The 14,690-nt window shown below is 37.0% G+C and overlaps 1 protein-coding gene across 1 annotated transcript; it reads left to right on the top strand.

Moving 5' to 3' along the window:
* Positions 1–898: 898 nt before the first annotated feature.
* Positions 899–9,026, top strand: LOC129760290 (beta-alanyl-dopamine/carcinine hydrolase; the record flags this gene model as incomplete). The annotated part of the gene is made up of 5 exons (XM_055757923.1): positions 899–1,016; positions 1,153–1,256; positions 8,011–8,118; positions 8,200–8,434; positions 8,548–9,026. Coding segments are annotated over 5 exons (690 nt in total), but the record flags the coding sequence as incomplete, so codon positions are not given.
* Between the last annotated feature and the right edge of the window lie 5,664 nt (positions 9,027–14,690).

Here is a 14,690-nt window from a genome sequence, read left to right as displayed (position 1 = left end):
GTCTCAGGTTTCATGTCTCAGCTCTCATGTTTCATGTCTAATGTCTCAGGTCTCATGTTTTGTGTCTCAGGTCTCAGGTCTAATGTCTCATGTCTTAGGTCTCATGTTTCAGGTCTCAGGTTCCAGGTCTCAGGTCTCAGGTCTCAAGCCTCAGGGTTTAGGTCTCAGGTCTCAGGTCTCAGGTCTCAGATCTCAGGTCTCAGGTCTCAGGTGTCATGTCGAAAGTCTCAGGTCTCACGTATCAGTTCTCAGGTCTCATGTCTCAATTGTCAGGTCTCAAGTCTAAGGTACCAGTTCGCAAGTCTCAGATCTCAGGTCTTATGTCTTAAGTATAAAGTCTCAAGTTTCAGGTCTCAGGTGTCAGGTTTACTTATGTTTCGATAATTTTATTTCGTGGCACCGAAAGCCAACAATTATTTTTAACAATTGAAGCTAAGAGTTTATATCAAAAATCCATTTTCAGGATTCAAATTCAAAAATGCAGTTCCAGATTATGATTTATGATGGATATTCAGACTTTAAGAGTGAAATTCATTAGACAGAGGTTCCGCATTTTTGGTTTATTAACAAAAAAATATTTTGTAAGATTTCTTATAGATCAAATTCCTCAAAAATGTTTATATAGCTATCGACAAAGGAGGCCTAGGGACCATTTCCCGTTTTTTTTTGGATAACGTGCCTCTAAAATCTAATCCTTAAATATAAAAAAAAACTAGAGTTGAATAAAATAAAAAATGATCTCCCATTGGAGTTTTACCACTCCAAAAAGTCAAAATCAGCAGCACTTCATTGAACCGTGAATTTTGTCAAAACTACTGGATCAACGGGATCCTTTGTCCCAAAAATTATTTCACTGCGTGTATTTTAAGCGATGATTTAAAACCAAAACTAATAATAGTTATTTGTACCTTTCTATTTCCAGGGGCGTACGTTCGGATCTTTAATAAGAAACTTCCTGCAGCTTTCGGAACCACTCAACGACACCTATCTGCCACTGTACAAAACTGATGAAGGAAGTAAGTATCGTTCGTAAAAGATGGATTTTAGAGTTTAAAATAAATACGGTTTAAAATTCAGATCAAAAACTCAGAAAACCATAGAAAATTTAGGCTCTTGTCATAAACTTTCCTAAATCCTATTTTTTTTTTTCAGAAAAAGTGTACAACGAAACGCTCGAGTCAGTGAAGAAATCCTTCCCGCAGTACATCCGCGAACTGGAAGGTACAGCCGATGGTGCACAAGTCGAGTTTCATAAGGTAAGTAATTAGCTTCAATGTTGCCGCCGATCGATTCGCGACGACGCGACGTGATTACAAGCATAACATTAAATAATATTACACTAATTGCTCAGAAACACTTGAGGCGACCGACCTCTTCACTCGCTGTGATAATACATCGTGGGTTTTAATTACCCTCATGGAGGTTTGCGCCGATTTGAATAAACGACCGGCTCCAGAAAATTAATGGGCAGGTAATCAGTTATGCTACATTTAAGGACGATTTTCTTAAAAACAAATGGTCGATATCGTTGGAGGATTTCCTATTTGCAGAGTAACCTCTCCAGTAATAACTCGCAGTAATAGGAACAAATCTCAGATTAGTCTCCTTAGTAATCGCACCATACGTTACCTTTTCCGACTAAAGAACTTTGATAAAGATGTGATTATCAGCCAGTCCCACTTTACCTTGCATTAGCAGTCAGAAGTTGGTGTTTAATTACTGACAATTATTACATCGATTCAAGCAATAACAAAAGATAATTAATCTGATTATGAAAATGATAACTACCCATCTATAGTAACCAGCATGCATTTTAAAGTGTGTGAACAAGCGGTTCAGACACATAACTTAATTGTTATAGCACGTGCCTAGTAAGATATCGAGGGGAGAGGGGATCGTATGTGAAATTCCGATCATCCCGAAAAACATTGGTACAGCGTTTAGTAACTATAAAGTTACAAAAAAATTTGGAAACCTCATAAATTATGTTCAGAATTTTTTTATAAAATCTTCAGAAACCGAAAGTTTTGAAATTAAATCGTCAAAATGGTATCCAAAATTCCATGTTAAGCTTTTTAACGTTCGTAGAACTGAGATGTGCACATACGTGTTTGTTGCTGGGCAAACTTGTTCTCAAAAACATCGGCGAAATATGTACATATATGTCCGTGCTATTGTTCTCCTTCGGAGAATTTCATTTATGAATATCATGAGAAAATGTAGATAAAGCTTTTCACCAGACTTGATAAGGTTCATAACGCATATGTAGGTATATCGTGTAACAAAACACATTGCCATCTGTTACTAAGGAAACAAAAGGTCGTTGACATTGCGATCACTCCGTCACAGCACAGCCACCCCTAAACAGTTCATGATGAGAATTTGCAAGTTGCATCGCACGTGCCCGAGAATCTCTCGTATAAAAGTTTACTTTGTGAAATTAAGTTCAGCCTAGTAGGTACATGGCTTAAGCTGGTTGAACTTTTATTGTTTGTTATTTTTCTTCGATGCTTTTTTGGTTTTTGGTATTACATTAGCAAAATGGTGAAAAAACTTCGTATATTTACAAGTACAAAGGATCGGTGAGGATTGCCGATACCAACTCCAATACCTATTTGTAGAGCGCTACTGAAGCTTTACTTGAGCTCTTGGAACCAAAAACCTACCCAAACATTGAAAAATTGCAATTTTCCCCAGTTACATATCTGGGAGTATTAATCTCTTTCGGGATATCCTCCATACTAAATTGCTTTCTAAAGGTTTTCGGAGAATTATTCACCTTTACCGAATTTTATCTTGCACCATCAGAAATCGTTTTGCAAATAAAAATTGATGCGATTTACAGTGATTTTGCCAAGGCATTGTTGAAAATAATTGTTGGCTTTCGGTGCCACGAAATGAAAATATCGAGACATGAATTAAAATTTATCTAATGGCCACTTTTTATTTCACCCACCCAAGCTCCCTACTATTCTGGTCAATTTTGTTTCGGAGTGTATTTTCCACTTACGGTTCTTTCCCGTCTGGCGCCTTCCTGGGAACCATGCGTGGTCCCACTGTCTGCCTCGTAGTTGCCTCCGAAACACTCGACGGCCACTCCATGCTGCTGCTGGAGTCGTTGTTGTTCTGCTGCTGGTGTTGTTGTTGTTCTGCTGCTGGAGCAGAACTTCCCAAGCAGCCGGGGGTGTGGCTGGTGTTGTACCGATGGCGAAGCACCACAGGGCAGTGCCGGATGTTGTTGTCGTTCTGCTGCTGGTGTTGTTGTCGTTCTGCTGCTGGTGTTGTTGTTCTGCTGCTGGTGCAGCACGGAGCAGTCGGAGGTGTTATTGGCATTGCTCCGATGCCAACGCATAACATCGCCATGCGGATGTTGTTGTTGTTTTGCCGCTGGTGCAGCACGGAGCACTCGGAGGTGTGGCTTGCATCGCACCGATGGAGACGCACGACATTGCCGTGTCGGATATTGTTGCTGAAGCCGTTTTCCTGCTGCTGGTGCAGCATTTCCCTGGCTGACGGAGGTGTGGGCGTTCCATGTTGCTGTTGTTCACTTGATGCTGGCTCCGAAGTCGGCGATGATGGAGTGGCCATCTATGCCACGATCGCCGCTTCTGTTCTCCGTGGGGATGCGGAGCAGAAGCCTCGAACCTTTATCCAGACCCGCAGGCCCAAAAGCCTCCGCACTCGACAAAGTAACGCGCACTTTTTCTTCCAACTTTTTTCCAAAAACAGACCTCCGGAAATCTCGATGACAGTACCCGTTTTTTTCAGTTTTTAGGGAACTATGGGCTGTCGGGTTTTTCCCAAAAATAAGTTCGATACAGTGGGCCAAATCTGGTCGAACAAGTTGGTTTATTTTTGATTAGGGTTGGGTTTTTTAAATGTATTTTTGCTCAAATCACACCATCGAAAAGGTTCCAAAAATCAACTGTAACAGCATTTGATCAGCTACCTCCCAAACTCCTGATCAATAGTCTGCCCGAAATAGGATTCCCAGCTGGGTGGATTGAATGATTCGAGTCATATCTTTCTTTGCCGAATTCAGGCAGAGTCACATAAAATCTCAAAATTTCGCTGTTTCTTTTGGAGTTCTTCAAGGACGTCAGCTGGGCTCACTACTGTTCAATTTCTTTTTAAACGATCTTTCTGAACTGAACGTTTCTGAACGCATACTTCAATCGCACTTGGGATTGTTTATCAAATTTCTTAATATTATATTGTGAATTTAAATCAAGTACTTCACATTTCTTTGTCGGAAGTCTTTCGGACTTCCGAAGAAAAAATTGATGCTGGCGCTATTATATTGTTAATTGATTACCTCCAACTGGCGCATCATGTAACACTTTTCACAAGGAAAATGACGTTTTTGAAATTTAATTTAACAATAATGGCATGAATTCGACCAAAATGGTAACAAATGGAACTAAATCGACTATTTTACTATTTTGTTGCATTTAGCTATTAATTTTAATTGTTATTAACAAACTATGGATCTTTTTCCTCGAGTTTCAAAAATAACGCATCTGAGATAATTTGATTAGATTGATAGATTAATAGATTTGATAGATTGATATTTGAACTACACAACGCTGCCTTTGTTAATATGCTCCAATCTGAGATATGGCAGTTTTAAAAATACATCTTTTTGATAGAAAAAGCCTTATAACTACTTCAAGATAGACATTTGCTGTCTATGTTGAAAAGGTGCGCATTTTGATTTCATAAAAGTGCTTGGAAGACACTGCTTACGTATAAATTCATTCAATAGAGTTGGACCTGAAAAAACTGTTTTTGGGCACGCTCTAACACTTCAACATTGAAAAAATCATAGCGCACTTCCTAATCGTCATATGAATTAGATGTTTTCGACAAAGTTGCTTTAATAAAAGGTATTGCTTACAACTTTGCAGAAAACATTATTCATTTACATAGTATTCCGTCTCACGACATAACTTGACGAACAAAATTCCTAAAATTCACTCGGTCCATGGCAACCGTTCTCCAATTTCTAGGGCATCCCACGTTTGCCAGATCACGCACAAATTTGTGTGTCAAAATCATGGAAAAAAAATAAACGTTCTAATATCTGATACTGCATAATCAAAGCGCATTATTTGATGAGCATCTTTGCTGAAGAAACCTTTTTTGAATTTTATAGTTTGTGCGTTATTAATTTTGTTTCGCTTAACTCCCGTTCTGGACCACTGTGCAATGGCTTTTTAAAACTGATGTCTACAGATAATCATACCGCTTGTACATCAAAATTTCAAGGATGATATGATATCCAATTGACGTAGTCAGAAAATGTATTGGTTTCACCACTTATTATCCAATTTTCAAACACATGTGATTTTCACCCTACTAACAAAAAGGGGTAAGTTGCAACAAACTTTTATTTTAGTAAAAAATGAATCATTATGCGCATCTTTTGTAGCAAACAGATATTAAATATCTGTTGCCTATTCAATGGCTTTTGTAAACATTTTGAAAGACTAAAATAACCAGAGGTTGTACACCTTTGCGATTGTTTTCAACTAGATTCGGTACTGATTCTTCTTCATTTAAACTTTTTTCTACCTCAATTAGAACAACTTTCTCACGGAGCGAAAAATTTTGACATTCGCCGCGAGTCAACGCCTACTAAAACTTTAAAGTAGGTATTTGCCCTGGGAAAATTATAATTCATTTATTGTTCCCAGCAACATAATGACTTTCATCAACATAATGCCAAAAGCTCATAGTACTGAAGGATTCCCATCATCGTTTTGTTTTTTTTTAAATATATTTTTAATTAACTCAAGGGGGCGCCGAATTTGAAAATTTAGCAAAAGGGGACGGTGAGGCAAAATAGCTTTAAAACCACTAATATAGATAGAAACATACCTGTCATCGATTAGATTGAAAAATAGTTGGCAAACAATAGTAACGGCTATTATAATTTTTACATATTAACACATTAAGGACCGCGAAGAGATCTAAGTCGGAAAACACCGTTATCGGCGTTCTACATCTCAGAAACCACTGAATAAAATTCTAAAAATTTGACATCTTTGAGTTACCGAAAGTGTTGTATTTAAATTTGTAGAATATAGTTTCATGACTAAATTTATAACATTTGACTTAAGCGAGCCATATACTAAACCAAATTTGTGCGAATGCGATGAAGTTCGATGAAATTCTTTCGCTGAGAATACGATTTGCATCGTGTATGGCACTGTTTGAATGATTACGCAAACGGTTTGAGTACAATCGGTCGGGATTGAAATATTTTGTACAAACCACTCTCTGTGGCATGGTATATGGTGCTATTTGTACAAACTTCAGGCCATTCACTCAGCCCCAGCCGTGGTGGAGGTGGTTTTTTGTTGTTGCTGTTACTGTTTTCGCAATCGTTTGTGTTCGCGCGAAATTTGTTTGTATCGTGTGTGAGCTCAAACAATCGTCGTGGAATCATCGAATTTGCCCAAGCCATTTGTGTAGTCTATGGCCCGCTTAAGCAGCATGCGAAAAATAAGATATCTCGTACTTGGTCCGAAATGTGTTAATTCATTTCAAAACAATATTGTAAATTTCTACCGAAAACGTTGTTCATATGTAACTTGCGAACCGATGTTTTTGACTGGTTTCGACTAAACATTTTATTAAAATTACCAAATCTGTAGAAATTAGAAATAATACCTTATTAAAATTGAAATTGTGAAAAAAACATCGAGGACATATAGGGCTTGTATGCAGTAGAGGGTTAAATTTCGCACACAAAAAGATTCAGATTTCATTATCTAGAAAAAGCATTTCCGAGATAATTGATTTTCAGTTTTTTTTAGAACAACCATATGCATTGCAAGTTTTTGGTGGTAATGAATATAAGACCCAGGTAACTTGAAGCTTAATTGATGATGAATGAAGGCTTCCACAAAAAAATTCCAAGGGATAGTCCAATAGATGTTTATTTCTAATGGATTTTAAATCATTCTATCCGTATTCCAAATTTACCTTCTACTTCCATTCATTTCATTTGATTTTTGTCGATTTGTGAAATTGAGAATCAATAAATCAATAAATACTAAACGATCTGATTACTGACACTTATGTACTTTGAGTACCTAATCTGCATATCTTTATTTTATCACTGCCAGCCAGACTCATAAAGCCTAAATGGGCATTACACTGCTATTAAGACAAGAAAAAAATGTATCGATTTTGCACTCCGTAAACCAAACCTATGTATATTTCAATAAATCAAACCATTTCCGAACGGTCGCTCTACGGTCTACGGTTTAACGCTATGGCAGAAACGCGAGTGCCGGCAAGTTGCCGTGACCAAGTTCAAGTTCGACAGAAAAAAAACGGGTAGTAAAAGGCACGTTCGTTGCTGCTAAGACTGCTGCCGACACAACTTTTTCCCGGTAACCAGAGTGTGGAAAAGCCATAAATCATGACGACGAAGACCAGCTACCTAATACCTCAATAAGCCTATATGGTTCAGCTTCATTTTGGAGCCGATAGGGTAATTTAATACACGCTGCCTTAATTAGTTTACGACAGAATGTTATATAGACGTTGTGACTTGGCCAACAGTATCGATTTGCAACGTCTTATCTTAATCGGTGAAGACGCATGTATAACTTATAGATGGCATATTATTATTTTGATTTGTTCATCATATAGCAAAATGATTGATAATTGATGTATTATTTATGTTATTCGATCAAAACAGTTAAAAAAATTAATTTATTTATTAATTAATTTTCAATGTGTTATTTCAATGGTTATAAAAATTCTGGGTAGCCACCTGGCTGCCCATGATACCATGGACAAAATTCATATTCCTACCGTGACATATACTTACATAATTTGTTTATATTACTTCCCTAATTGCTAAGTAAAACAAGTTTAATTAATTCAAAAATTTATCCATTCTCATAATATTAACTGGGAATATCTTTCAACACTCGAGTAACGACCGCTTTCGTCACTAAACTAATTCCAATGACCTGATCTCGTTAATTGCAGCTATTCCTTTTGCACATGGATGATATCCTTCCGATTGCCGTAACTGGTTCCAACAGCATTGATCAGCCGATCGGGTGTTCGACAGTTTGTGTCAATGAGCCAGATTTCGTAAGTTCAACTCATAAATTTATCGCCAATTGGCGACGCACATTCCTGTAGACATACTGACGAAATTTTCTTTGAATGCAGGAAATCCTCGGCCACACGGAGGACGCTCTCAGTGAGGTGTTGAACCACTTCTACTTCGTGTCGGCACATATCATTTCGGATTCCCCCCAGGGCAAGTACAACGTCACCGAGGAGCGCTTCACTTCGCTGTGCTACGCCGGTCACCTGCCCGGCTACACCATGAACTACAATCACCATGGATTGATCTTCAGCATCAATACGTTGAGCGCGAAAAAACTGCTTAGCGGCAAAACCCGTAAGGCTTCAGGGTGGCTAATCGCACCCGCCTCGCTTTAGGAAAACGTGCTTGAATCATATCGTTTTTTTGTCATGTTTTCTTTTTTTCTTTCCCTCCGTTCTAATCAACAGCCCGTCACTTTATCACACGTGCCCTTCTCTCGGCGGAGAACTTTGTCCAGGCTCAACAGATTTTGCGAGATAGCGGCGTGGGAGCAGCCGATGGATGTTCCGTCAATATGACTTTCTTGAAGTGAGTGATATGAGTTTTTTTTTAATGTAGGAACTGATACTTTATTATCTTTTTCAACAAAGACTTGGTGTTTACTGCAGTGTCAGAAACATAAACGCTGCTCCGCTAACTGCTAGTTAGTCCGTTAACTTTTGGATAGCGAATAAATCTTCTCGCTAAACTTTCAATAGGAATAGGAAAGCTAAATCTTTTAAATGTGTCGATTTGATGATAGACGAAAAAAATCTCCATTTCTCGTTCTTCCGGTTCAAAATTTTAAGTCCGATCCGATATTTTTTTATTCAATGTTGATTCTATAAGATAGTGGATCTCAATTTCAACTAGAATAATAAAAAGTGTGTTTTTTTTTTTGTTTTAATTGACCTTACCCTTAGATCTATGCATCACCTTGTAGCCTTCCTCGAGCACGAGTGTTGGAAAAAATGCAAAATTTCGGTTGGACAAAACAGTAACATCTGATGAACAAAAAACTTTTCATTGATTATTGAAAATTCAGATAAAAACAACAGGCCTATAAATTTTTAGTTCTTACATTGCAACTCAAATGATTGTACATTAGACTGAGGCGATTTGGGCTTATTTTTAAATGGGCACATGGGATCTAAACCCTTCGTTTCGAAGCAAAACTGAACCATTATTGTTAGCAGATTTTTTAAGTACCGTTTACATGAGTGAATTTTAACTTAAAAAACACCCCCGTTCCACTGCCTTAAACTTGTTTGCTTCAAAATAGGAAGTTATCACAGACAAACAGACAGGATATTCATATTTCACTCTTCGCAAATTGCTAATAAGCTAGGCAATGTCGACACTAGGGATCACTGCCATCGAATAGAAGAATCTTGATCATGGTAGCCTTTCATTTATCTCCATGGTCTCCAAAAACGTTCAAAATCAACACAGTAGATGTTCGTGTTAGTGGTAGTAAATTCTCCTTATTCAGAAGAAAAAGTTTGTTATATGATTTTAATCGCCGTAATTTTGTATGATTATAATTTTAATGGCATGTACGGCGGAATGAAAACTAGAGAGAATTTATTTTATAGAAATTTGAAAGAAAGGTTGATAGACAGGCATTAGTGCGCCAATAGGAGAAAGCTTGATAGGTGTTGAAATTTTAGGCTAGAGGGCATGTTGATGAAAAGCTCCCATGAGCTGCTCCCGCCTTTGCTCTGCACTAGCTAATTATACAGTGAGCGAAATAAGAATAGCACCACTATGTGTTTTGCTTGTTAAAATATGAATGATTGAAAATTACGAAAATTTCCTTCCACAGTTTGTTCTGAATTCCTTAACGGATAAATCAAGCATATGTTTACTTTTTTTGGACGTAGCAATTGGCGTTGAGGACCAAAAATGTGAAAAAAGGGTGCGAAATAAGAATAGAACCACTTGAGTTTTTCAACACAAACAAGATTATTTTTAAAAATTTACTGTGTAAAAGTTAATAATAATGCTTTTACGGAGTATTTGAATGGATAGCTGCATTTTAAGGAGTTTTCCAGAATTCCAAACGTTTTCAAAAGTTTTTAAAGGGGGTTTTAATAGATGCTCTTCTAACGTTAAGGAATTTGATATTTGGGCTGTAATTCTTTACCGAACTTCTTACTTTCTTCATTAAAATGACGTAAAATGATGTAACAAACATTCGAGAATAATTTTGAATCAGAAAAAAATAGGTTAGAAATAAAAACTTTGATTTTGTTCAGTAAACCACACTTTTTCCAGTTTCAAGTCGTAGATGGCAGCACTTTCTTGCAGGTAAGCCCAAATTTAGTCTCAATAATGATTTTGCAGGTTTATTTACGTCCATATCCATCATTTTGGTGAATTTTCCCATCACAGTTTTTTGAAAGATAACGCTGCAGCCTTTCCGGATTTGCAAAAGAATCACCAGCACAAAAATGTTCAACCGCCAAAATTCCTGCTCGTCTCAACTTCCTATTTAATTGCCAATCATACCAATAATACTGCCGGCTGTCTGGTCCATCAAGCTCCATCGCAAAGTATAACTTTAATTTTTATAATCGGTCCATAAATTCACTTTTAGTGACCTTGATGCAATTCTAATTTTTTTTTGGATTTAGTGATCTTAGAATTTCCAAAGCACACGGTACATGTTTTTATTTCTTGACCAAAATCATCCAGCACTCCCAAATTTATCCCGGATATTCTAAAATGGGCATGAATTTGGTTAAATGGCAAGATAGTGCTGCCATCTATGACTTAAAACTAGAGCAATAGTGTTTGACTATTAAAATAAATTAGTATTTTTGAATTTCAACCTGCTTTATGGATTCAAACTCAGCCTCAAAGCTATGTTTCATCATTTTGCATTATACTTATGAATGTTAATGAAGAAATCATGCAGTTTGATAAAATTTTATAGCTCAAATATCAAATTCCTTAACGCTAGAGAAGCATCCCTTAAAACCCCCTTTAAATACCTTTTAAAACCTTTGGAATTCTGGAAAACTCCTTAAAATGCAATTATCTATTCAAATACTTCGTAGAAGCATTATTATTCACTTTTACACAGTATTTTTTTTTAAATAATCTTGTTTTTGTTGAAAAACTCAAGTGGTTCTATTCTTATTTCGCACCCTTTTTTTTACATTTTTGGTCCTCAACGCCAATTGTTACGTCCAAAAAAAGTAAACTTATGCTTGATTTATCCATTAAGGAATTCAGAACAAACTGTGGAAGGAAATTTTCGTAATTTTCAATCATTCATATTTTACAAGCAAAACACATAATGGTGCTATTCTTATTTCGCTCACTGTACATGAGAAACTCAGAAAGAGAATTCCCATGTATAGCGAGCCCAGTGGTTTGAGAGCGTCTTTTTACGCACACTTCAAACGAGCAAAAACGTAACAACCCATGGGCCTACTTTGCTCGTTTGAAGTGTGCGTAAAAACACAATTCTCTTTCTGAGTTTCTCATGTATAATTAGCTAGTGCAGAGCAAAGGCGGGAGCAGCTCATGGGAGCTTTTCATCAACATGCCCTCTAGCCTAAAATTTCAACACCTATCAAGCTTTCTCCTATTGGCGCACTAATGCCTGTTTATCCACCTTTCTTTCAAATTTCTATAAAATAAATTCTCTCTAGTTTTCATTCCGCCGCACATGCCATTAAAATTATAATCATAGAAGAAAAAGTTGTAAATTCTGTAGCTTTTGCTTAGATTCTTAAAATCTTTCGATTCCGCAATCGTTAGAATGGAAGAAGATTGGAGACAGATTTAGCCGTGTCTGAATTCGTTAACTTGCTGGACGTTCCAGCTCCTGAACTTCTAGCTGTAAGTTTGCCCAAAACAACTTCACTGATAACTTTGAATCTGGATTGAAACTAACAGGTGTTGGAGCAGAATGGGAGTGTGAATTTCCGCTATTTTTAATTTAATTCTATAAAATATATGTTGCATGGAAGTAGTATTCTTCATTTAGCAGCTTTTTCATATGTAAAGAGTATAAGAGTATGGATTATTTCCATTTTCAAAAAGTGTTTAATTTTTATTGTGCTGAAGGGCTCGTGGACTTATTCATATAGTTAGAAGTTAAAATGGATCAGCTAAAATTCATTTATTGGAAAATTTATCTCAAAAAACAAAATGATGTATTATACGATCTTCTCAAAGTTATTCCTCGAAAAATTTATTTGAAATAATTTATTAAGTGGCACATGGAAAGCTAGATGGCTCAGTTCTAAAGTAGAACGAAAAATCATGTTGATTTCTAAAAACAAAATATTGAATTTTTCCATATCAACCTAAAAGTAAAGATTTCCTAATGTGAACGTCAATTTAAAATTCTGCATAAAATCATGGATGAGTTTTGGAAAAAAAACAAAGTTTTTAAGACTTCATGCTAGGTATGAAGATACAGGAAAAATCTCATCTTCGGATTTCGGAAACGGAATATGTTAATTTTGTAGATTAGATAATCAAACTGACCCGTCCGAATGAACACTTGGATGCGCTCAAAGTTTCGTTTTTTTTTTTAAATCACTTACAACTCATTTTAAGTAAGGGATCGAAGGATATTTTAATTTTGATGCCCAATAACTGAAAAATTCATAACATCTGTTGTTATCTTGAATAAAAAATGCCACCATTTTAAGCAGTTTTGACCTTCATCCGGTCCAAAAAATTTTACCCGTTACAGTCTCTGGAGTGCCAATTTGACACTCTGATTACTAAACCCGCTATATCTCTCTTGTTTCTCAACCGATTTGTGTAGAACTTATAGCTTTAGAAACCTCGTAATGTAACAAACCAGACAATAAAGGGTGATACGGTCAAAATTTGGTCAATATCAACTTGACGTATTTCTTCCAATTTTGCATTTAAAAAACCTGAACATCCCTCATTTTGAAGGTGTGTGTGTGTAGAATGTTGCTCCTATTTTGATTTTGGAATTCACTCTTCAGTTGTCAAAATGCCGTCCAAGGAAGAAGAGCAGCGTATCAAAATTTTGCTCGCGCATCGCGAAAATTCGAGCTACTCGCACGCAAAGCTGGCAAAATCGCTAAAAGTTGACAAATCAACCGTTACAAATGTAATTAAAGTGTTTGGGGGACGTTTGTCGACAGCCAGGAAGTCTGGATCGGGGGGAAATCGAAAACCGGAAGCCGCTGAGACGACGAAGAGAGTTGCCGGTAGTTTCAAGCGAAACCCTAACCTCTCTCTCCGAGATGCCGCAAATAAACTGGGTGTATCGTCTACAACCGTGCATCGAGCCAAAAAACGAGTCGGACTATCGATTACAAGAAGGTTGTGACTCCAAATCGCGATGATAAACAAAATACAACGGCCAAAGCGCGATCCCGGAGGCTGTACACGACGATGCTGACGAAGTTTGACTGCGTGGTAATGGACGACGAAACCTACGTCAAAGCCGACTACAAGCAGCTTCCGGGACAGGAGTTTTATACGGCAAAAGGAAGGGGAAAGGTAGCAGATATTTTCAAGCACATGAAACTGTCAAAGTTTGCGAAGAAATATCTGGTTTGGCAAGCCATCTGTACCTGTGGCTTAAAAAGCAGCATTTTCATAGCTTCCGGGACTGTCAACCAAGAAATTTACGTGAAAGAGTGTTTGAATAAACGTCTGCTGTACTTCCTGAAGAAACACAGTTGTTCCGTACTGTTTTGGCCGGATTTGGCATCTTGCCGTTACGCCATAAAAAGGCCATGGAGTGGTACGCCGCCAACAACGTGCAGGTGGTTCCCAAGGACAAGAACCCGCCAACACGCAAGAGCTCCGCCCAATTGAGAAATACTGGGCTATTGTCAAGCGGAACCTAAAGAAGACCAAAAAAACTGCTAAGGACGAGCAGCAGTTCAAGGCAAACTGGCTTTCTGCGGCGAAGAAGGTGGACAAGGTGGCTGTACAAAATCTGATGGCAGGGGTTAAGCGTAAGGCCCAGCAATTCGGATTTGGAAAAGCGGAAGCCTAACTGAATATTTTTTCTGAATTTTATACTAATTAAACATGAAAAAGAAATTTAATTTTATTTTTTAAATAAACATTTTCACCGATGCCAAAATGTGTCAAATGACGCCAACTTTCCAATCCACTTTTTAAAATTAATCTACTGTGACTAAAACAATTTTGACGGTTCATTGTTTGAAAAGTACGGCTTATACAGTACTGTTTTTAAATTTTTTGTGGTCATGATCTTAAAAAACTTCAAAAAATATATCCCTGTACGCAACGTATAGTTTCTAACTCCAGCTTTATGGACACTAACTGGATTTTGTTATGAGCATTTCGTAGCTAAATACAGATTTTTTTTCAAAGCATTTTTTTGGATTTTTTTTTCTTAGACTTTGAATAACGGAAAAATGAAGTGTTGTAGCTGAATTTTGTCTGAATAACATAATTGAGTTACATTACAAGGTCTCTTCAACTATAAATTCTATAATAATCGGTTGAGAAATAAGAGAGATATAGTGATTTTAAACGAGGAGCGTTAAATTGACACTCAAGGGTTGATCAGGAAGTTTTTTTGTTTGGA

Source organism: Uranotaenia lowii, unplaced genomic scaffold (assembly GCF_029784155.1).
Source record: "Uranotaenia lowii strain MFRU-FL unplaced genomic scaffold, ASM2978415v1 HiC_scaffold_557, whole genome shotgun sequence".
Classification (NCBI taxonomy): domain Eukaryota; kingdom Metazoa; phylum Arthropoda; class Insecta; order Diptera; family Culicidae; genus Uranotaenia; species Uranotaenia lowii.
Note: the sequence above shows the minus strand (reverse complement) of the source record. Positions and strands in the feature narration are given on the sequence as shown.